The 22,597-nt window shown below is 54.8% G+C and overlaps 2 protein-coding genes across 7 annotated transcripts in view; both read left to right on the top strand.

Annotated features, from left to right (window-relative positions):
* Window positions 1–6,489: 6,489 nt before the first annotated feature.
* Window positions 6,490–12,048, top strand: AMBP (alpha-1-microglobulin/bikunin precursor; the record flags this gene model as incomplete). Its single annotated transcript, XM_080630556.1, has 10 exons — window positions 6,490–6,597; window positions 7,029–7,171; window positions 7,507–7,583; window positions 8,087–8,200; window positions 8,593–8,694; window positions 9,229–9,266; window positions 10,312–10,390; window positions 10,479–10,646; window positions 10,763–10,939; window positions 12,017–12,048. The coding sequence occupies 10 exons, from the start codon at window positions 6,490–6,492 to the stop codon at window positions 12,046–12,048; spliced, it is 1,038 nt and encodes a 345-aa protein (XP_080486682.1).
* Window positions 12,049–12,867: 819 nt separating this feature from the next.
* The window catches only part of RABL6 (RAB, member RAS oncogene family like 6), a 53,604-nt gene continuing 43,874 nt past the window's right edge, over window positions 12,868–22,597 (top strand). For 3 of the 6 annotated variants that reach the window (XR_013958108.1, XM_080630404.1, XM_080630405.1), the window contains exons 1-2: window positions 12,868–13,327; window positions 18,791–18,925. Coding sequence is in view for 4 of the 6 variants with exons in the window: in XM_080630404.1 (XP_080486530.1) it covers window positions 13,198–13,327; window positions 18,791–18,925 (265 nt within the window). In the remaining 2 variants the exon portion in view is untranslated. The remainder of the gene's footprint in view (window positions 13,328–18,790; window positions 18,926–22,597) is intronic. The other 3 variants (XM_080630407.1, XM_080630406.1, XM_080630408.1) reach the window with 2 other exon arrangements.

Genomic DNA, 22,597 nt, shown 5'->3' with positions numbered 1-22,597 from the left:
CATCTTGTATTCAGGCTGCCTGCTCCTAAGCAGAGTGTCTTTAATCCTTCCCTTGTCTCCTCCATTCCCTTTCAGGCCTGTGGCCAATGGGAAGGGGATGAGCAGCTCTCTGCAGGAAGGAAATTAAAAGCGAGGAGGAGGGTAGGGAGGAGGAGAGCGCGGCGAGGGGGACTTGGAAGGAGAGACAATCCTGGAGTGGAGATGCCAGTCATCGGGGTCTCAATAGCCCCATTCACCCTGCCCAGCCACACAGAAAATCAGGGTCACCAGGATCCCTGCCCTGCCTGGAGACAACTGTTGCTTTATTCTTTTTAATTGCTGGAAAACGCAGAAAAGTTCACTTGTGGGGGGGGCTGCGGCGGGGCTGCGGTGGGGCGGGGGATGCGGTGGGGCTGCGGCAGGGCTGCGGTGTGGGGCTGCGGTGGGGCAGGTCTGCGGGGGGGATGCGGTGTGGGGCTGTGGTGTGGGGATACGGCGGGGCGGGAGCTGCGTTAAGGACGCGGTGGGGCTGCTGTGGGTCGGGGGCTGCTGTGGGGCTTCAGTGGCAGCGATGGTCTGAGGCCGAGCCGCAGGGAGCAGGGACACCACAAGCGGCCGCACATGCGGGTGGAGGCTGCGACCCGAGCGGAGCAGGAGCCGTGTGCAGGGCTCGGCCGAGCACGGGTGGGAACATCGTCCCCCAGGCAAGCACGGGGGGGTCACCGTGTTCTGAGGCGGAGGGGGCAGCCCCAGGGCCGGTGGCCACCCCGAGCGGGGCTGGGCGCAGACACACGTGCAGGGTGGGCAGGAGCCCCGGCATCGCTGGGCAGGGAGGTGCCTGGGCTGGTGCTTGTGGCAGCTCAAAGTACACGCACCCACACAGGGACACATGGACATACCGACCCAGGGGTGCTGACACCTCCCAGATGGACACCTGGCATGGGGCCGGCCAGTCCTCCATGAGGAGATGCAGGCAGCACCTGGGGTACCGCCAGGCTCTGAAGCAGGGGAGATGCCTACTGAGCATGGCCCGAGCCCCCAGCAGGTCTCCTGGCAGTGCCAGAAGTGTTGCAGGTGCTCACCCTCAGTACAGGCCCAGAGACTCCCTCTGCCACAGCTGGGATGAGGGAACTCAAGAACCTCAGGATGGGAGCAGAGCCCCCAAGGGAAGTAGCAGGGAGGAGGAGGAAGAGGTGAAGAAGGGGGAGGAGGAGAGACAGGTTTGTGGAGCACAGAAACCCACTGCAGAGCACAGACATCCCATGGTGTTTCTTTGGGAACCCAGCCCATGTGCCTGCAGCCTCAGCTCCCTTTCTGGCAGCTCTTGGTTGAAAGCCATAACTGCAGCTATTTAAAACCATAACTTGACCAGCTCTGATCAAACACTAACAGAGACCTCCCCCTGCACAGCCTGGGCAGGCTCAGGTGGGAGCGTGACCACAGCTGGGGACAAAAGGCATCTGGGAGACACACCAGGCCCTGGGTGTTCAGAGTATTTGGAGAAGGACATCAGGAACTGCAATGATGGGATGGGGGGAATAGGTTCAAACTGAAACTGAGGAGATTTAGGTAAGATAGAAAGAAGAAGCTCTTCCCTGTGAGGGTGCTGAGGCGCTGGCACAGGGTGCCCAGAGAAGCTGTGGCTGCCCCATCCCTGGCAGTGTTCAAGGCCAGGTTGGACACAGGGGCTTGGAGCAAGCTGCTCTAGTGGAAGGTGTCCCTGCCTATGGCAGGGGGTTGGGACTGGAGGAGCATTAAGGTCCCTTCCAATCCAAACCAGTCTGGGATTCTGGCATTGCATGAAAACACCAGTTTTTCAGAAGCAGAAAGCTTGTCTAGGAGAGAACAGGGAAGTCCACAGAACATGGCAGCTCTGCTGGAAACAGGAGACTAGAAAGCTAAGAATGGATATGCAGAGCACCCTGGAAAGGATGCTAATGCTGCTTGGAGAACATGCACTTAAACCATCAGAGGCAGAGGCCAACCAGTGGCTGAGGGGATACCCAGGGTGTAATGAGACCTTCAGGAGGATGGGACTCACAAAGCAGCTCAGTGGACATGCTGCCCAGCAGAGTGTCCAGCACAGATGGTGTTTGCTCATGCTGGAAGGAACTGAGATGTGAAACCACAGAGGCGCTAGTTGGTACCTGTTGTCAATCAGGCAGCAGCTGTGGGGTGAAATCCTCAGCTATGGAAATGGGTGCTGGGAGCCTGTATGGAAGAGTGGGATCGCTGAGCTTGTGGCTGAACACAGCACTGGGGAGAAGCTGTCAGGCTCCTGAAGGAAAGACCTTATTTCACAAAAAGAGATCCAGAGGACATCATCTGTCTGGATTGTGAGACAGCCTCTGGTGAGGCAAGTAAAGACTTGCTGTGGCAGCAGAAGAAAGGCTTTTCCATGAACTGGAAGGTGGTTGAAGGACCAGAAGCTCTTCAGGACTGCAGTCAGTCAGCACTGGGGTCCCGCAGGGACCAGCCCTGGGACCAGTTTTCCATTTGACATTTTCATCCATCCCCAGAGAAGGAAGCGAACAGGGCCGTCTTCAAGTTCACAGATAACACTGAGCTCTTCTGCATGGCCAAAGGCCTGTTGATGGTGAGGTGTTTCAGAAGGACCTTACAAAACCAAGGGCAAAGAGGTAGAGAGTGAGCTTTGGTGCAGAAAAAGAAGGTGATCACAGAAACAAAGAACATTAGGAATTGGAAGGGACCTCAAAAGATCATCTAGTCCAATCCCCCTGCCAGAGCAGGAACACCTAGATAAGGTTACACAGGGATGTGTCCAGGCGGGTTTTGAATGTCTCCAGAGAAGGAGACTCCACAACCCCCCTGGGCAGCCTGTTCCAGTGTTCTGTCACCCTCACTGAGAAGAAGTTTCTTCTCAAGTTTAAGTGGAACCTCTTGTGTTCCAGTTTATACCCATTACCCCTTGTCCTATCATTGTTTGCCATTGAGAAGAGCCTGGCTCCATCCTCGTGACACTCCCCCTTTATATATTTATATACACTAATAAGGTCCCCCCGCAGTCTCCTCTTCTCCAAACTATAGAGACCCAGCTCCCTCAGCCTTTTCTCATAAGGGAGATGCTCCACTCCCTTCATCATCTTAGTTGCCCTGCGCTGGACTCTCTCCAGCAGGTCCCTGTCCTTCTTGAACTGAGGGGCCCAGAACTGGACACAATATTCCAGATGTGATGCTTCAAGGGAGTCAGTGCAGGACATCAGCTGGAGCTTAGGACAAGTGATTAAACTCCGGGGAGCTGAAGCCATCCCTGATTTGGTTGATGGCAGAGAACTGATCATGGGCAGCAGCGGCCACAAGAGGAATCAAAATATTGTGTGATCAGGAAGGGTGCTGGGAACGAGATGAAAGTGTTCTATAGAACCAGCAACCTTTGGAGAGCCCTCATCTTGGGTGCTGTGTGCTTGAGCTCTTTTATTCATGGCTCAAGATGGAGATGGAGGAATTGACTTTCTCTGGAGCTGTTCTGTAATAACCCAGGAGATGAAGCTCCTGCCATATGAGAGGGACTGGAAAGGCTGAAACTTTCCTGTTTGGAACAGGGAAGACTGAGATATGATATGACTGAGGCTTGCAAAGTCATGAAGGTGGTGGACAAGATGATCATAAAGCTGTGGTACTCCAGCACTCCTGGGAGGAAGGAGCATGTTTAAACCAGACAAAAGAGAAAACTTCTTTCCATGACAGGGTTTGAACATCTGAACCTTGCTGCCATGGGGCAAAAGGAGTTTGGTGACAGTGGCAGGTTCAGAAAGGGACCAGACAAGCTTGCAGACAACAGGTTCATGAAGGAACACTGAAAGGACGAGGCAGGAATGTCATCTCTAACCCATAATACAGCTGGTGGGGAGTGGGAGAGGAAAGTCAGGCCCACAAAGATAAAGAGTATCTCCTTTTCCCGTTGCTGGACACTGACTCCTGCAGGATTGCTCCTGCCCGAGCCATCCACAGAATGTCCCTCCTGGAGCACCCGGAGCCATCTGTCCCGGCTGCTGCTCCCCACACATGAGACCCCAGAGCACAGACCCTGGGGTCCCAGCAGCCTTCCTCCCTGGGGAGCCCTGCAGAGGCTCCATCACAGCCGTGTGCTATGCCAGCGTGGGGGGTTCCTCCATCCCTGTCCCTGTGAAAGCAGCCGTTCAGTGATCCTGGCAGAAACACAGCCGCAGCCTCGGGGGTGGGGATGGTGGGTGTGTTTCTGGAAGAGAACGAGGAGATCGGGGGATGTACTACTGCCCTGGCCTTTCCGTGCACAGGCAACGTCCACAGGCTGAGTTCTGGAACCAGTACAGCTGCTCCCCAGCTTTCCCAGCGAGGATGGAAAAGAGAAGCCTCTGCTGAGACTTTATAGCAACTTTCCACAGGCTACAGGAAACCTGGAGAGGGGCTTGGGACAAGGGCCTGTAGGGACAGGCCAAGGGGAATGGCTTTAACCTGCCCGAGGGGAGACTGAGCTGAGCTCTTAGGCAGAAGCTCTTCCCTGTGAGGGTGCTGAGGCGCTGGCACAGGGTGCCCAGAGAAGCTGTGGCTGCCCCATCCCTGGCAGTGTTCAAGGCCAGGTTGGACACAGGGGCTTGGAGCAAGCTGCTCCAGTGGAAGGTGTCCCTGCCCGTGGCAGGGGTTGGACCCGGATGAGCTTTAAGGTGCTTTCCAGCCCAGCCCAGTCTGGGATGGTGCCCGTGGGCACAGCCACGCGCTGTGCTCATGTGGTCAGAAGAGCACAGCACCTGGTTGGATGTGCCCCATGCCTGCAGCTTTCCCAGCTGTTGCCCTTTGGAAGGGAGCAGCTCCCTCTGCTCTCCCTTAGCACCAGCAGCGGGAGGAGAGGAGCCAAGCAGCAGCTGCGGAAGGACATTGATGCCTGGGTCACGATCCTTCTCCTGCCCCTGCCGGGTCCCAGCACAGGACACACGTGCTCCCAGTAAAGCAGGGCCATAAAGAGGATGTTTAATAGAATACCCTGTACTGTTCACGCCTGCTCATCGCTGCCCGTTCCCGCTGTCCATTGCTGCTCATTCCCATTGCCCATGGCTGCCCACTGCTGCCCGGTCCCGATGCCCATCGCTGCCCGGTCCCGATGCCCATCGCTGCCCATCGCTGCCCATCGCTGCCCATCACTGCCCGTTCCCGCTGCCCATCGCTGCCCCGGCCCTGCCGCTGGAGGACGGTCCCCAAGAGGCACCGCAGGGTCCCGCCGCCCGCCCGCAGCGGGCCCGGCCAGTGCGGTCATTCCTTGCCGCCGCCTGCCCCCTAGCGCTGGCGGGGCCGGGGCAGCGGGGCCCTGCACGGGAGGGCCCCCAGCGTGGCTCCGCGACCGAAGTGGTTCCTGCAGGGAGCGAGGGACGGGTTAATGAGGTGGGTTAATTAAAGGGTCATTGCCCAGAGAAGCTGTGGCTGCCCCATCCCTGGCAGTGTTCAAGGCCAGGTTGGACACAGGAGCTTGGAGCAAGCTGCTCCAGTGGAAGGGGTCCCTGCCCGTGGCAGGGGTTGGAGCTGGAGGAGCTTTAAGGTCTCTCCCAGCCCAAACTACCCTGTGATTCTCTGTGTCTTTACTTAACGTCCAGATTTCCTCTGTGCTCCTGACAACACCCCAGATATGTGTGAGAAGATGCTCAGGCTGCCCCCGCCTGGACCACTGCCCCCAGCAGTGCAGCCATTGGTCCAAGGGGCCTGTGGTGGCCAGCAGAGGAGAGGAGGTGAAGGTCTGGCTGTCTCCCCAGACACTCTGCAGGCTCTGGCCCTTCTCTGTCAATATTGGGCTGGGGGCTGACCCGAAGCGCAGCTGCTGCCCTTTGGTCTGTTTGCCATCTCCTTCAGGCTGTTTGGTTTCAGTTAATCATCCAGTGAAGGCAAACAGTGTCAGAAAGGGGCAGCGTGCCCCATATCTCCTGCACTGGCCAGGCCCGGGACACTTGGCTCTGGAGTGAATGACACCCAGCCAGCTCATGGACACTGGCTGCCAGCTATAGACCCCTGGTGTGCAGAAGGGGAGCAGCAGCTCAAGCTCTGCTCTCTATGAACACTGGTCAGTATTAGGCAGCCTGGGGTGAGTTCTGGGAACCCCATTGTTCCTCTCCTTTCTGCAGGGTCAGGCTGGTTTGCCAGGGCTGGAGCCACCATCAAGGCTCTGTGCAGGACACTGGGGCAAGAACGTGAATCCCAAGGCAGAGCAGAGGAAACAGGCAGGTCCTGGCCTCATGTCTGGGCTATGCTGTGGTGTAGGAGGAGGTGAGGGTGAGGAGCTCAGCCTGGCACAGTGGAAGGATGCTCACCATCCCTCCTGCACCCCACACCAGCTCTCTGCACATCCCACTGCCCCAGGACACATTGCCGGGCCCTGCAGAGCTGCACCTTGCCCTCCTGGCCCCCCAGCCAGCCTGGCCGGCCCCAGTGCCCGCAGTCTGAAGGTCACACTGCTGTGCAAAGCACAGAGTCCAGGACCCCACCAGCACGCCGAGGCTCAGCGGCACTTCGAAGCCACCGGACACAATGCTTTGGGGTCTCCTTTCCCTCCTCCTCATTGCTGCAGCCAGCGGGACCCCCATCGGGGACCAGGATAAGGATATTCAAGTACAGGAGAATTTTGAGGCTGAGCGGGTAATGGCAGCTTGTGGTGCCTTTATTCTGGGGGCAGAAGGGATGGGGGAAAGCTCTATTTTTCGTTTCCTCCAGCAAGAAGAGTGATATTCCCTATGCCCATGTTAGGCTGTGCGGGGCAGGCATTGGCAGCATGGCCGGGCAGGGGGTGTCCTTTGGGATGTGCTCACCCCAGCAGACACCCAGGCAGGGCAGCTGGAGCCCGAGCAGCCAGGCCGTGTGAATCCCATGGGATGCCAGTGACCTGCCCAGCCTGAGGGGCTGATGCTGATCCATTTCCCACCTCCTGTGGCAGCTCTGGCCTGGGCACACTGTACCATCACCCCTCAGTTATTCTCTAGGCCATAAATGTTTCAGCTCTGCAGAATACCAAATGTCCCACCTTGGAGGAAAGGGCTTGTGGTAGAGATGTCCCGTTCTTGTCCCTGCAGATGTACGGGAAGTGGTACGATGTCGCTGTCGGCACGACCTGCAAGTGGATGAAGAACTACAAGGAGAAGTTCAGCATGGGCACACTGGTGCTGGGCCCTGGCTCCAGCACTGACCAGATCAGCACTGCCAGCACCAGGCTGCGGTAGGGGCAGTGCTCGAGCCTCCCCAACCAGGGGTGCTGCATCTCCCAGGGGCTGGGACAGGACACAGGGTTTTCTTGCTCTGGCTAGCACCAGAGCCCTTGGAGGGGCTGGACTGGGCTCAAATACCCAATGCCTTGGGCAGGGGAATTTCCGGGGTCTAGTGCTGGCCTTGGCAGTGCTGGGGTAATGGTTGGACTTGATCTTAAAGGTCTTTTCCAACCTGGTTAATTCTGTGATTCTGTGCCATGGCCTCAGTGTCCCAGATATGATTTTCCCACAATAACCAGCAGAGATGGTCACTCCGAGCAGCTGATTGTGTTCCTGCTCCCCGCAGGCAGGGTGACTGCACACTCGTCTCAGGAGAGTACCAGAAAACCAGCACCCCTGGCAAATACACCTACTACAACCCTAGTAAGTAACTGCGGTAACTCACTGCCGCCCTGCGGTGGGGCTGCTGATGGGAGCCAGCACCAGGCACAGCAGGGGAAAGGCTGCAGGACAGGGCTCAGGAGCCACCGCACACTTCGGGCCATTTCCAGCCAAATTATGGCATGCAGCAGAGGGAAAGAGGCTTTTCCACCACTGTCGCTGCATAGGCATGGGACTATGAGATATTCCAGCAGATCCCTCCTGGCCCCAAGGCCCTGAGCCAGGCTCTCACCCCAAGGCTCTCACCAGCCACATTTCTGGAGTACTGATGTTGTCTCGGTTGTCCTCAATCCTTGGTTTCCAATCCCCTTGACTAAGAGGCTGATGAGCCTGGATGGAGTCAGGGTGTATACCAGAGGCTGCGTCCCCACAGTCAGCTGTTTTCTGCTGCCTGGTTTCAGCCCCCAGCTCTGGGGCTGTCTTACACTGCCCCATTTCTCCCTAAGGGGCAGGAACGATGTCCCTTGTGTCTGTGTCTCCCTCAGAATGGGATGTGTCTATCCAGTCCTATGTGCTCCGCACCAACTACGAAGAGTATGCTGTCATTCTGATGAAGAAAGAAAGCAGTTTTGGCCCAAGCACAACCCTGAAGCTGTATGGTATGTCTAGTTATGGCACTTCTGAGCAAACAGGCTCTGGGGTGCACCAGTGCAGCTCAGAAACCACCCCCAAGGGCTCCTCAGGTCCCTTGACCTTGAGGGACCTGACCATAGCTTTGGAAATGGTGCCTTGGACCAGATCATCTTTGGCACTGCAGAGGTGGAGTCTTATGGCTCAGCTTAGAGCCACGTCACAGAATGAACATCCAAACCAGCCTCTTGTTTGGGGTGAAGGTGGCAACAGCTGCTTGGAAGAAACCCAGACCATGGTTAAGAATAACAGAGAGGTTGGGAAGGGCCAGGAGGCTGGTCTGCAGATCTGTGGAGGGCTGGGGGCTCCCTGCAGAGCCCCTCCCATGCCAACCCCACTCACAGCCTGTCCCCTTGTCCAGGGAGGAGTCCAGAGCTGCGGGAGGACCTCATTGAGGCTTTCCAGCAGCTGGCTCTGGAGATGGGCATCCCTGCAGACTCCATCTTCGTCCTGGCCAACAGAGGTAACCCACCGTAAGGCACATGCTCCTGCTGCCTATCACCCAGAGTGATGGTGCACTGGGGCTGCTCCTTGATGTGTGAGGCTGGGGAGATGAGCGTATGGTCAGGGTGGAGGGAGGAGAGATGAGAGCTTTCGTAGGATGGGGTGGGAAGGAGATAAGGTCACATATCAGTCAGGCTTTCCAGGCAGTGGGATCCTTGCTGGGCTGTCAGTTCAATGCACCTCCAAGGCTGTGCTGGGACGAGGGCACAGGACACCCAGGGACACTCAGCACTGCTGCCCGTGGGTGGGTGCTCCCAGGACCCCAGGACCCCCCTGCTCAGCCTGGTTACCTGAAGGTGTCAGTGTGATGCAGGCGGGTGTGGGGATTTTAGGGTGATGCTCCTGTCAGTGGGAGATGCGGAGCAGCAAGAGGGTGAGAACACTGGGGTGGAAACGAGAGAGCCCCTGTGGGTGCACGGTGCAGGACCATGGTGAGGTGGGGATGTCAGGACTCCCCTCTCATGCTCCTCATTTTCTCTGTCACCGGGGCCAGGTGAATGCATTCCTCAGGAGACCGCGACTGCCCCACAGGTGAGTGCTGAAGTGCGACCTCCTGACATGGATCATGGCTGGGACATCCCCTCCTGGCCAGCCTCCCGGAGAACTGGTGCCTGGGGGCCAGGCTCTGTGGGCAGGACATGTTATTGGAGCAGCGGCTCCACTGCCAACCTGGGACATTCTCTTTCACCCCGACTGATGGGCTTTGACTGTGAAGATGGTGCACAGGCAGGCACAGGCTGCAGGCTGGGGGTCGTGGGGCCAGGAGGGCACCAGGGCTCATTCTCAAGCAGAAGGCAACAGCTCTTTCCTACTCTGGTATTTCTGACAGGGTGAAAGATGCTGCATGCAGAGCCTCATGTCTCCCTGCTCTTTGCCTGCCTGTGGGTGTCCCAGCCAGGCTGTAGATTCCTTCTGAAGGGCTAGGAGGCAGCTCATGCTTCACTGGTCCTCCAGCTGCCATCACTCAGCATTCCCAGTATCACAGGAAAGATTAGATGAGATTGAGATGAACTCTTAGGCAGAAGCTCTTCCCTGTGAGGGTGCTGAGGCGCTGGCACAGGGTGCCCAGAGAAGCTGTGGCTGCCCCATCCCTGGCAGTGTTCAAGGCCAGGTTGGACAGGGCTTGGAGCAAGCTGCTCTAGTGGAAGGTGTCCCTGCCCGTGGCAGGGGTTGGAACTGGATGAGATTTAAGGTCCCTTCCAGCCCAAACCATTCCATGATTCTGGGGGATCATAGATGGGTCTTCCGTAGGAGAAGCAACCCGTTTGACTGGAAAGCAGGTAGCACACCACCTTGCATCAGCAAGAGCAGAGACATGTCCCCAGCAAAAGGGAATTACTTGGGGGCTTTGGTGTCTGTCCACAACACACGACCCTGGCTTGCACGCTGGATGAGCGCAGGGATGGAAAAGCCATGAGGTGACGCAGCATCAGTGACTGGAGCCGTGCTGGGAGCCAGCAGCACCCCGCAGTTCTGCCCTGCCATGGCCCATCCCGGGGGTGCAGGGGCAGGGGGGTGGGCAGCGGATCCCACGGGCAGGGGCTTGACAGCAACTCTGTGCTTCCTCCCCATGCAGCGGGCACGGAGAGCAGTCCTGCCCCCCGAGGAGGGCTCGGCCGCGGGCCCCCTGCCCCCTTACATCGGCAATAAGGAAGGTACGTGCTGGGGGAGGCGGCTCCGTCGGGAATTCCCGTGTCCCACATTCCGGTTTTCCGGTGCCAGCCCGTGCCGTGCCTCCCGCAGACTCGTGCCGGCTGAGCCGGGACCCCGGGCCCTGCAGCGGGATGCTCTCCCGCTTCTTCTACAACTCCTCCTCCATGGCCTGCGAGATCTTCCTGTACGGCGGCTGCCTGGGCAACGGCAACAACTTCTACTCGGAGAAGGAGTGTCTGCAGGCGTGCCGGAGCGAGGGTGAGGCGGCAGCGCCCGTCCCGCTGCGGGCAGCGCCCGTCCCGCGGGGCCGGGGTACGGGAGGGATGTGAGTGCCCAGGTGTGGGCCCTGAGCCCCTGACCCCGCTGTCCCGCAGCTGCCTGTCGGTTACCCATCGTCTCCGGGCCCTGCCAGAACCCAGTGACTCGCTGGGCCTTTGACGCGGCCCAGGGCAAGTGCATCACGTTCGGCTACGGCGGCTGCAAAGGCAACGGGAACCAGTTCTACTCGGAGAAGGAGTGCAAAGAGTACTGCGGGGCTCCTCCACTGGCAGGTACCGCCCCATGCGTCCTGCCTGCCCTGCACCGCGCTGTGCTGTGCTGGGGCAGCAGTCCGCAGCTCCTTGCCTGCTCTGGGTGTGCTGAGTCTGCCTGGGGTGGGAACAGGTCTTGGGATGGGTCTGTCCTGGGTCTGGACAGGTCTGTCTGTGATGGGTCTGTGACAGCTTTGTGCTGTGCCTGGGGTGGGTCTGTCCTGGGTCAGGGGCTCTGATGGACATGGTCCTTATAGAATCCCAGACTGGTTTGTGTTGAAGGGACCTGAAAGCTCATCCAGTCCCAACCCCCTGCCACAGGCAGGGACACCTTTCACTAGAGCAGGCTGCTCAAAGCCCCATCCAACCTGGCCTTGAACACTTTAATGAATCTACAGCCAGTATCACAGAGGGGCTGTGTGCCCTGCAGACATCCCGAGCCACAGCTGAACCTCAGGATGGTCTGGATAAAGATGGAAACGGCCCTGAGAAGGCTGGAGTGCAGTGGGGAGCAGCGGAGGTGACAAACAGCGTGCAGGCAGAGGATGCCAGTGAGGGAAGAGTGCTGAAAGATCTGGGGTGGTGCAAGGACCCTGGCACCAAATAAGGCGCAAACCTGGGTCCCTGCCTGGGTGCACCCTCGAGTGAGCCTCCACCTCCCGTCGGTACAGGAGGTTCTGTGTTGAATGTCCCTGGGACACACCATGAGCACTGCTCACCCCTTGGTGCAAGCCGGTTCTCAGCAGCGGGGCAGGGAGGAGCAAGCTCATTCAGCCACTGGATGAACTGGATGATGTTAAGGTCCCTTCCAACCCTAACCATTCTGTGGCTGTGTAACCACGGTCTGTTCCCATCAGAGCAAGAGCTCGGGCTTACAGCTACCCACAGATGGGAGATGGGGCCACAGTAATGTATCTTGGGGCAGACCCATTAATACCACCATGGCAGGTGATGGGACACAAAGTGGCATCCCAGCACTGCACAGCGGTGCACAGAGGGTCTTGGCCAAGTGGGCAGCAGCTTTCATCGCTGACTGTCCATGGGACGAGGAGGGGTCTGTGGGTCTGTCCATCACTCTTCATGTCTCTCCACTTGCAGAGGATGAGGAGTTTCTGCATCTGTCAAGCTGATGTGGGTGGAAAACAAGCTCCTGGCACCCAGCACCAGGCTCCACAGAAGACACCTCCAGCAGTAAATGTCTCTAATGTGACCAATGAGCCCAGTGTCTGTCCTCAAGCTGGTGGGGAGGAGGGTGAGGGTCCAGGAGGGATGGGGGATGCTGTGGGGTGGGGTGTCCTCTGCTTTGTGGGGCTCCTGGGTGCTCTCTATGAGAGTCTCTGCCCCTTCCTCAGGCCACTGAGTTGCTGGGGGGACAATGGGGCACCAAGGGACTCAGAGCATCTCCCTGATGGGGTTCAGCCACCCATATCCCAGGGGATGGTGAAGGGCAGCTGGGAAGGGCCCAGCAAGGAGGGAACGGTGCCTGCTCCTCCCTGAAGGGAGTAACTGCTGCAGGGTCACTGTGGGACTAGGGACCCAGACAGTGGCTGGGGTCCATGGGGAGGGGTGATGATCATGGGGACTGTTACATGGGGATCTCAGAAAGGGGTTACAGGGTGTCCGAGGGTACCCTGGGGGGTTACAGGAGGGGTCATGGGGGTCATGAAGGGTAAATGGGGGTGTCCCAGGAGGGGGTTACGGGGGTCTCGAGGGGTTATAGGGGTCCCAGAAGGGGATTAGAAGTGTTGGGGGTATCAGGCTGTGTGGCACAGGAGGGCTGAGGGGCTATGGGGCACAGCGGGTTCCGCGGGGGTCCCGGAAGGTCCGGCCTGGCTTCGGGCAGGCCCGTGCCCATGACACGCGCTCAGCGCTCTGCTGACCCCTGCTGGCCCCTGCCGGCCGCCGTAGCCAGCGCCGCTCGCGCCCCGTTCCCCGGCGGCGAGGCGGAAGAGGCAAGATGGCGGCGGAAGCCCCGCGGCCGGCCCCGAGCCGCGGCGCTCGGCGGGGCTGAGCCGAGCCCCGACCCCATTGCCCCACCGCTCTCCCGGCCTCACCGGCCCCACCGCTCTGCGTCCCGCGCCGGGCCATGCCCGGGTAGCGCCCGCTCCCAGCACACGGCGGGGCCCCGGTTCAGAGCACCCTCCCCTCGCTCCGGGCCGTGCCGAGCCCGGGCGGCCCCTCATGGCAGGCGCAGCCTTGCCCCTGCCCTGACTGCCCCGAGCCGTGTCCTGCCCGGAGCAGCCCCTTCCCCGCGGCACTGCGGGAGCGGGACCGCAAAGATGTTCTCGGCCCTGAAGAAGCTGGTGGGGTCGGAGCAGGCTCCGGTCCGGGACAAGAACATCCCCGCGGGGCTGCAGTCCATGAACCAGGCGCTGCAGCGGCGCTTCGCCAAGGGCGTCCAGTACAACAGTGAGTGGGGGCCGCGTCGCGGGGTGCGCGGGTGTGCGCGGGCCGGGGCTGCCGCCGCTGTCCGCCCGGAGCCACGTTTGTAATTGACGGTTCAGTGCTGGGGGTGGTGGGGGAACGGCACATTCGGGTCTGTGTGTGCGGGGCTCGCGGCGCAGAGGGGTCTGGGCACTGCCTGCGCGCCGCTGGCGGCGGCACAGACCGAGCGCCTCGTAAAAGCGAGTTTTGTCCATTAAGCACCAAGAGAGTCACTGCCCGCGGTGGGGGGTGACCGGCCCTGCAGCCGGGGGCTGGGTGTAATCGAGCTGAAGTGGTTGTATGATAAGGGTCTGTTGAAACGCTCTGCCGTGCCAGGCCTCAGTGAAAGGTGGTGATGTATGTCTCTGTGCCCTTGGTACATCGTTTCATTCCATCTTTGGTGCAACTAATACATTTGCTCCTTTCTCGGGGAAACTGTTTTCCCTTCAATGTCAAGGCTGAGGGTTGTGTTTTCCCCTTGGGGCTCAGTAAAGGTTACTTCCAGTACAGTGTTTCAGGAGGGCACTGCAAGCGTATGAGATACATCCCAGAGTAACAACTGTGAGACAGTTAGTGTCATCCTTGCTGGAAGCAGAGGTGGGAGCAGGAGCACTGGGAGATCGCTGAATCCAGGCAGGCAGTGGAATCAGGCTGCAAAAGGCTGTGAGATTGGCAGCTGGGAAAGAGACTGATGTGTAAACGCGGCACTGAATGACTCCTGTAAAGGCAAACATGTGGAGGCATGGAGCTGATTTTGGATCTTAGTCTGAAACAAAACATGAAGGGGGACATTAACACTTTGGGGCCTGGGGCTTTTCCTGCTTTATTTAGTATTGTCACTACCGACTGTGCTTTTGAGCTGCTGTTTTGAAGCTCTGCTTTACTGGGGAGAACATTTGGTGTCTTTGTCCATAGCACATCTGTGAGATATGCCAGTAGTGTTCAATTTAAAACGAGTGTCTCAGCAGTCAGGAATGTGAGCAGAAGCACAGTGGTGCTGTAAGAGACTCAATTCCCAGTGAGGGTCAGGGGATGGAACTGTTGTGCCGTGGAACGCAGCACTGCATCGTCACACAGGAACCTGCCCATCTGCTCAGTAGAGACTTGACCTGTGCAGAGGCTCTGTGCAGCCAGGACACATCCACTGGTGCCTGTTGGGGATCGGGTACCTGACACCAGGCTGTGAATTATGTAGGAGGAAGGAGTTGACTGTCCATGTGGTGCAGGCGCCCGGATCAGCTGCATCCTGCTGGCACAGCACTCAGCTCTGTATGGACCAACTGCATTGACAGCCCCACATGGACATGGACCTGCAAGGCCAGAACTGCCCCAGCCAAGCTGCCAGCTGTGGCTCTGCTGCTTTTGGGCATGTTACCCAAAAGCCTTGGGAAAGCCGCATGGTTTGTGCTCTGTGTGACCAGGATTTGTGCTCTGTGTTACCAGGATTTGTGCTCTAGCTGCTGCTTTCCTGTCTGCAATAAAACTGCAGCCCACTGTCGCTGCCTGAGGGGAAGCTTTCCAGTCTCCATAGTAACTCTTCCCAGTTATAGGATATTTATAGGAAATACAGGCAGGCTTACGGAAGGGCCTCAAAGCACACTCTGTAGCTGTGCCCTGGGCAGATGGAGTGGGCTCCAGCATGGTGAGATGGGCTCAGGTGAAGGAATGCCATTACAAGGGCTTTTGCTCAGGAAGCACAGAGCTGCAAATCCTGTGCATTGCCAATGTTCCTTTCTTAGCAAAGACATGGTGTTCAGCAGAGGCAAATGCATCATGTGTTTGGTGGTCTCTGTTAACACACACGGGTCTGTATAACTCCTCAGCTCCCCGGCACTGCCTAAACTGAAAGCAAAAGGTGCTGTGATGACTGGTTCTACAGAAACATTCCTTGCTTTCACAGACCAGTACTGTTCATGAGCTGAAGCTGCTTCTTTCCCAGGTAGTGTGCTGGAATGCTGTGGATTGCTTGCTGATAAATTGGGCAGCAAACAGCCAGGACATAGGCTGTGTCTCCTGGCTCTCGGTGCCTCACTGTGGGGCTCAGAACAGGCTGTCAAGTGCACTTTGTAACCAGACAGCCCTGGTTGAGGTGATTCTGAAGGTTGTGGTGTGCAATTGCACTGGATAGTGTGCATCTCTAAGCTGAACCACAGTGATGTGTTCTGACAGTCTCTCACCCACTCTGTAAGTACTCAAGAGTATTGCAGGGCTGGTGGGTTTGGATCTCTAATGGAATGATGAGAGCAAAAGGCAGTATTAGTCCTCAGCAGCTGCCACTTCCTCTGCATGAGACACTGTACTTTAGAGCAAGAGCATTTCCATACTGCATCACAGAACACACACTCCTTATTTGTTCTCCTTAGCATCCACACCAAGCTCTTGTGTTTCACACGCCGTGGCCCAAATAACACCAGAGGTCCCTGAACAGTATTGTAAAGTACAGAGAGGAAAATGGTGTGGGTCTGTATCATATGTTGTATGTATCCAATGGCTTAGATGTTTATGGGAGATCCTGGTTCCAAGCATTGGTAACCAGTCTTCCTCGGTTTTAGTGCTTGGGAGAGCTTAATCTTGGATCAGGTTGGCTGCATCACTGTTCTGGTTGCTGTGCTGGCCCAGGGAGGTAGCACAGGCCAGAGGGATTGAGCTCGGTGGAGGGAGGGAGGGAGGTGGATCTTGTTCCTTTGTTTGAACAAATTACAAGGCAAATTACAGGAGGAAGTACAAGCACCTGCTTACTCAAACATGAAAGTTCATGTCAGGCAAAGAAGGATGAGATGAGCAGTTCTGGCTGGGTTACACTGGTGAAAGGATTCCCTGGGAGTCACCCACTGATGATCAGTGACAGGAGCAGAAGACACAGAAGTGCTGGAAGTTAAGATCCATCCATACACCTTCTGCTCTGGGCTTTATTCTTAACAGTGCTTGGGTTTCAGAGGGGACACATGGAAACTCCTTTTGCCTGTGCCATGGACTCAGTGCATTCATTCAGAAAAAGCAAAGGAATCCTCCTTTGATTGTTTCACCATCTGTAAGTAGGAATCACACACCGGGTGGCAGGAACTGCAAGAGATGGTTTGTTGTGTCTGCAGAGATGCTCTGGCACCTGTGAGTGAAGGCAGGCTATAAATACTGTGTTCATTTCTGCCTTTCTTATCCTTCTGCTACATTAATAAGCAACTCTGTAAGAGAATAAACAGCAGCACCTCTCATTGTTCAACAACAGGAGCCCAGGGGAACTGCAGCATAAACCTTCACCAGATAGAACTCCTCTGCAGACTTTGAAGATGTTTCACCTTAAAGTTTCCCTCTTAACCTTTCGTCTGGAATGCTGCAGTAACCCCTGAGTTCCAACAGGAGGCAGCCTTCAGTCTCACATTTCCTTGCCCAAATGATGCTGCACAACCGAATGCTGATCACCTGAATGCAATTAGATGTCCCCGAGTGGCCCATTTTCTAGAGGATAACGGCACCTATTCAAAAGGCAAGCAGAAGAATTCTATTAAGTCAGCTTACACTTCCCATAGCCTTGTGGATGCCACTGGAAACAAGGATAGTATTTAAAAAACAACAGTAATCACATAATGTAACTGAAGAAGTCCTGTTATCAGAAGAACAAGCAGACATTAGACCTGCCTCTGGGAAGTTCGTGATGTTAATTGCTACAGAAGTTGCTTTGCTGGCTGTGTACAGTTCATGGTATTTTGGACTCTCCCTTTCCTTGGGAGGGTTTGAATGACTTTCTCACTGGCTGACCTCCCTGCTTCAGGCACAGGACTAGGCACATGGTGCTCCAGCAGCTGAGTGGCCTCAGCAGCCAGTGTGAGCCCAGTGGTTGGAAGTGGAACCTTTACCCAAGGCTGCAGTTGGTGAGAGTGCCATCAGTACACCCACACCTACAACCAGCTAAGGGCTAGCTCCTGTACTGGGACTGTCCCTCTGACACGTGGAGGACCCACAGAGGTCCAGTATTCCAGTACCTAAAGGGGCTACAAGAAACCTGGAGAGGGGCTTTGGACAAGGACCTGTAAAGACAGGACCAGGGGAATGGCTTTAACCTGCCAGAGGGGAGATTGAGATGAGCTCTTAGACAGAAGTTCTTCCCTTTGAGGGTGCTGAGGCGCTGGCACAGGGTGCCCAGAGAAGCTGTGGCTGCACCATCCCTGTCAGTGTTCAAGGCCAGGTTGGACACAGGATGGGGTTGGTACAGCAGAGTGGGAGTGAGGGCTGGATAGAGGTAGAAAAGGCAGGAAAATGGAAGGATGTCACAAATTAGTGATTTAGATCACTTAAAAGCATCACTGTCTATGGTATTAGGACCAGTAGTTTTAATCTGATGTCAAAGTGACTTCACAGTTCATGACAAGGTTCATGCTGTGATTTACTACTTGGTTGAAAAGTACAAAGGAAAATGGAGTCAGAATCCAGCTAAAATGATCTGCAGAAAGACTGGACGCTCAAATGGTGAGAGAGACTTTGCACTGAGTCAGGGGGGTCAGAGTGGACCCCTTTGCTTTCCACACTTCTGATGGAGCTTAGTGTGTGGAGATCCAATCTTAGCCCCAGACTTGGACAGTGGTTTATGTCTGATGGAATTATCTGTACAAAGTTTACAAAATTACTGTTGAGTATGGATTTAATTAGTATTAATTCAGCATGTTGTCAGTCACTCACCCAGGGTCTATGGGTGTAAGAGGTCTCTTTGCTTTGAGCAAGGAAGGATCTCTCAGTCTCAGGTAAGGAGTCTGAAACCTTGAGAGGTTCCCTGCTCAAGGGGATTGTCATGTGTGTGCAGTCCAGGGAGAGGTTGGAATGTACTCCTCCAAAGGTCTGTTGTTGGTAAAAGATCTCTGTGCCTCGAGGAGCAATCTTGAGAGACATCCTAGCTCCAGGGAAGATGGCCACCATGCAGCCATGCTGCTCATTTGGCTGTTGTATTTATGGGATAAAGTGTTTGGCTTGTGGTCACATTGCACTTGATGTGAAAGGTGTCCAGGAGAATCCTTGTGCCCACATTTCCTTTGTTCCTTGGTAAATGAGTGTTGGAAGAGCCTCCCACTATTCCTGCATTAATCACATGGTCGGTGCTCACCGTGTCCCTGCTCCTTTCCGGCTTTCCCAGACGAGTTCTTGGCCTGGCTGTGGCTCAGGCCTTTCCCTCCTTTGCAGCCTGTACAGACTAGTGCTGGTTTGGTGTGAGGCTCCCAGAGGAGCAGAGCCTCAGCTGGCTGAACTCAAGAGTCAGTGCTGGCTGTTTCCGCTGAGCTGCTCTGAGTAGCTGAATAAACACTAATTGTAATGGCTGAGGCTCATGTTTTTAACAAACCCTGTGTAATATGGGGGGACTAATTACAGCTGAATGATGCTTGCAAGACGTTCGCATGCTTTGCACAGTGTTCTTCCTTTTGTGTTTAGTCAGCTGTGTTTTTCTGCTTGCTCTATTCCCAGTGAAAATTGTCATCCGAGGGGACAGGAACACTGGGAAAACCACACTCTGGCACCGACTGCAGGGAAAGAAATTTATTGAGGAATATATTCCAACTCAGGAGATCCAAGTCACCAGCATCCACTGGAATTACAAAAGTAAGAGGGAAGAGGGTGGAGGGAGATACAGTCATGGGACAGTGCATGGGATAAAAATTCCAGTGCAGCCTCATTTGCTTGTTTCTTCTGTGTCTGCTTGGAAGATGAAGTGGTTTCTCATCACTCATTATCTTAATTGATTATTCACAGTTTCTCAGTCCTGTTTTTAATAACTTTACTCACAAACCATGGAAGTGCTAAAGGATCAGTCTTTGGAAGCTGCAGTTCAAGGGAAGTGTTTAACAGGTGATCCAAAAGATGGGAAACATTTGTGATGTGCTTGAATGTGATGTTCACTTGATAATGAAACCGGGTTTGTTATGGAAATCTGGCTCTGAGGCTAAGCCCTGCTTTTGCTCTTACTGTGTTGTGTAGGAGTGAGGGGAATCTTGCTAACTAGTTTTTTACTGATTAAAATATAAAGAACGTCCTGTAACTGTTAAAGGTGACGTTATAAAAATTAATGTACTAATAACTCTGGTCTGACTTACTGAAGCACAGAAGTATTTTATGAGCCTTTCAAAGCGCTTGTTTAAATCTGAGAGATGAGCTGTGAATTTGTTTTCCTTTCCCCATTGCTCTGGAAGCCCTGGATCTCACCTGGAGAAAACCCTGCAGGCATTGGAATAGCACAAGGCTGCAGTTCACCAGTGCATTTAGTCCAGTTTTCAGGTTTCTGATCAGGAATGCCACAGCCTTGTGGGATGACTACTGAGTCAGTAGGAAGTGCTCTGTGAGACTGATTTTGCTTTAAGGAAAAGGTCAGCAGTTTGTTTGTCATTGTCAGATGTTTCCCATCGGCACCACTCTGACCTTTTGTTGAATCGGGTACTCTCTGTCTTCTCACAGCTGGGAAAAAGCCAACGTGCAGTTGGGATCAACACCAAATTGGGTGCTTCATCTAATCCACCAATCACATTTGTATTGCTGGATGATACCATGATGCCCAAGTCTTGTGATGAGGATCACACAGCCTCAGCTGTGGTCACCAGCATCTGCCTTGGGCTGGTGCTCTCTCAACCTCTGTTGGCTTCATAGGCTTCAGTGCAAGAAGGGTGAGCGCTGCTGGTGTGTGCTCACAGGGAGATGGGAGCCAGAGTTCTGGAGATTCTCATGCCCTTCTGAAGACAGACCTGCACATGAGTCAGCTCTCTCTTGATATGTTTCTGCAGAGCTCACTGGTTGGAGTTTAAGCAATGTGTGCATATGGGGATGGACTTTTTTCCAGGTGACATGTTGCTGACCTGGTTCATGAGTACAGATGAGTACACTGATCTGGAATGCTCTATATGAAATTGTGCCTTTCCTTTGTGCTGTTTTTTCATTGTAAAACACTATTATTTTCATAGCAAGAATTTCCAGCAGTGTAGGAAATTCTGTGTTGACCTTCTTGAAACTTGCTTTAAAAAATACCCTCTGTCTAGAAACCACTGTAAGGTGTTTCCTGCTGTGCACACTTCCTATCCGAGGAGGGTGATGGACACTCTGGAATGGTGGCTCAGCTGCAATCACTGATCTGTTGCTTGAGTTAATCCAGAGAGGAGAAATGAAGATTGTCTTTCTTGTGATCATGCTCTCAAGCTGCCTTGACTAAACCTGCTGGGTCCTGGGCAGCACAGATTTACAGGTGTTAATTAAATTCCTATCAAATATTGAAGGACTCTTCCATTGCCTGCTATTAAGAGATTTACATTTTGGACATATACATGGAAGGTACCTTGTTATATCTTCAGAAATTGTATACCGAGGGGATTAATACAGACAGAGGAATTCGAGTTATTTCTTCCTACTCAGAATGAACAAAATGACTTTTCTGTGCCAATTGTCTCTGTGATGGAGATGTGTAATTTGTGTGTCCAAGTGAGGAGGTGCCATTCCTCACCTAAGGAATGCTTTATCAGCTTATGCCAGCCACCAGTTTTAGTCTCTGTTCAGCAGTCTCAGAGTGGGCCTGAAATAAAAATTGGCAACTACTTTGTTCAAAGACATGGAATGCTTTTGGGATGGATGTGGAGAATGCCCTGCCCTGGGGATGTGTGAACTGAAGCTGATGAGGTGAATTGGGCAGTTGCATGAGAGTAACTGTGTCTGAGGGCCTGCGAGGGCCTGTGGTGAACACCCCGTAAAGCAGGGATTCTTATTTTTAAATGAGCTTTTCTTGCAGTTGTAGTCTTCTCACTCCTCTCCACTGTTAGCAACGTCTTAGTGTGCCACTGGCTGCAGAGTGCTTGGCCAAATAGCAACTGGGGACACATCTTTGGAGTGGTTTGATCCATGGTTTATGCGGACCCAAGTTACAGAGTAAAAAGGCCGAACTAGCACTCACTGCTGCACCAAAGCTGTTCAGGTAAACTGCTGCTGCTGTGTATGAGTCACACCAAAGCCAACACAGCAGCACTGAAGTAATTATCCTCTTGTGTGTTCAGGATAATCGGGAATGAAGCTGGTGATGAACCGGCTACAAGCCAGCAGGAGCCCTGGTGCTGAGAGGAGAAAAAACACATGTGGAAAAATGGTTTTCCGGGCTCTCATGCGGAATTCTGTGCTTCCCCTTAGATGAAGGGTGCAGAGCAGGTCTTTGTGGGTCAAACACTTCAACCCCTCAGCTGCTGGGGAGTGCTGCTGCTCACGAGGGTGTCACTGCTGCTCGCACTACACAGCAGCAGAGCCAGTCTTAATTGAGGGTGCACTTGGTGTTAGGGTGAGGAGGTGGAATGCTCAGGAGCAAAGCCCCAGTGCGATGTACTGGGTCACTCCTAGGAGAGCACTGCATGTCACCTGAGGGCTTCTGAAGTGGAGTTCCAGCTTCTCTGCAGAAGCCCCTTGTTAATGCCCGTATGCTGCTTCTCATGGCACTGCCGAAAAGAGCAAGCAGCCTCTGGACTCCTCCTATGCCCCTGCAGAGTTTGTCACCTGAGAAAGGAAAACATCTCCTGGCCCTTTGCAGAAAATCCTGCCTGTTGAAGGACACCATAGAATCATAGAACAGTTAGGGTTGGAAAGGACCTTAAGATCATCAAGTTCCAACCCCCCTGCCATGGGCAGGGACACCTCACACTAAACCATGGCACCCAAGGCTCTGTCCAGCCTTGCCTTGAACATCACCAGGGATGGAGCATTCACAGCTTCCCTGGGCAACCCATTCCAGTACCTCACCACCCTCACAGTAAAGAACTTCTTCTTTATATCTAACCTGAACTTCCCCTGTTTAAGTTTGAACCCGTTACCCCTTGTCCTGTCACTACAGTTCTTAATGAATAGTCCTTCCCCAGCATCCTTATAGGCCCCATTCAGATACTGGAAGACTGCTATGAGGTCTCCACACAGCCTTCTCTTCTCCAGGCTGAACAGCCCCAACTTTCTCAGCCTATCTTCATACGGGAGGTGCTCCAGTCCCAGATCATCCTTATGGCCTCCTCTGGACTTGTTTCAACAGTCCCATGTCCTTTTTATGTTGAGGACACCAGAACTGTATACAATACTCCATGCTCCAAGTGAGGTCTCACACAAGCAGAGTAGAGGGGCAGGATCACCTCCTTCAACCTGCTGGTCACGCTCCTTTTGATGCAGCCCAGGATACGGTTGCTTTCTGGGCTGTGAGTGCACACTGAAGCCAGCTCATGTTCATTTTCTCATCGACCAACACCCCTAAGTCCTTCTCTGCAGGGCTGC

Source organism: Psittacula echo (assembly GCF_963264785.1).
Source record: "Psittacula echo genome assembly, chromosome: 16".
Taxonomy (NCBI): Eukaryota; Metazoa; Chordata; class Aves; order Psittaciformes; family Psittacidae; genus Psittacula; species Psittacula echo.
The sequence above is the reverse complement of the archived record's forward strand: the minus strand, read 5'-3'. Positions and strand labels throughout refer to the sequence as shown.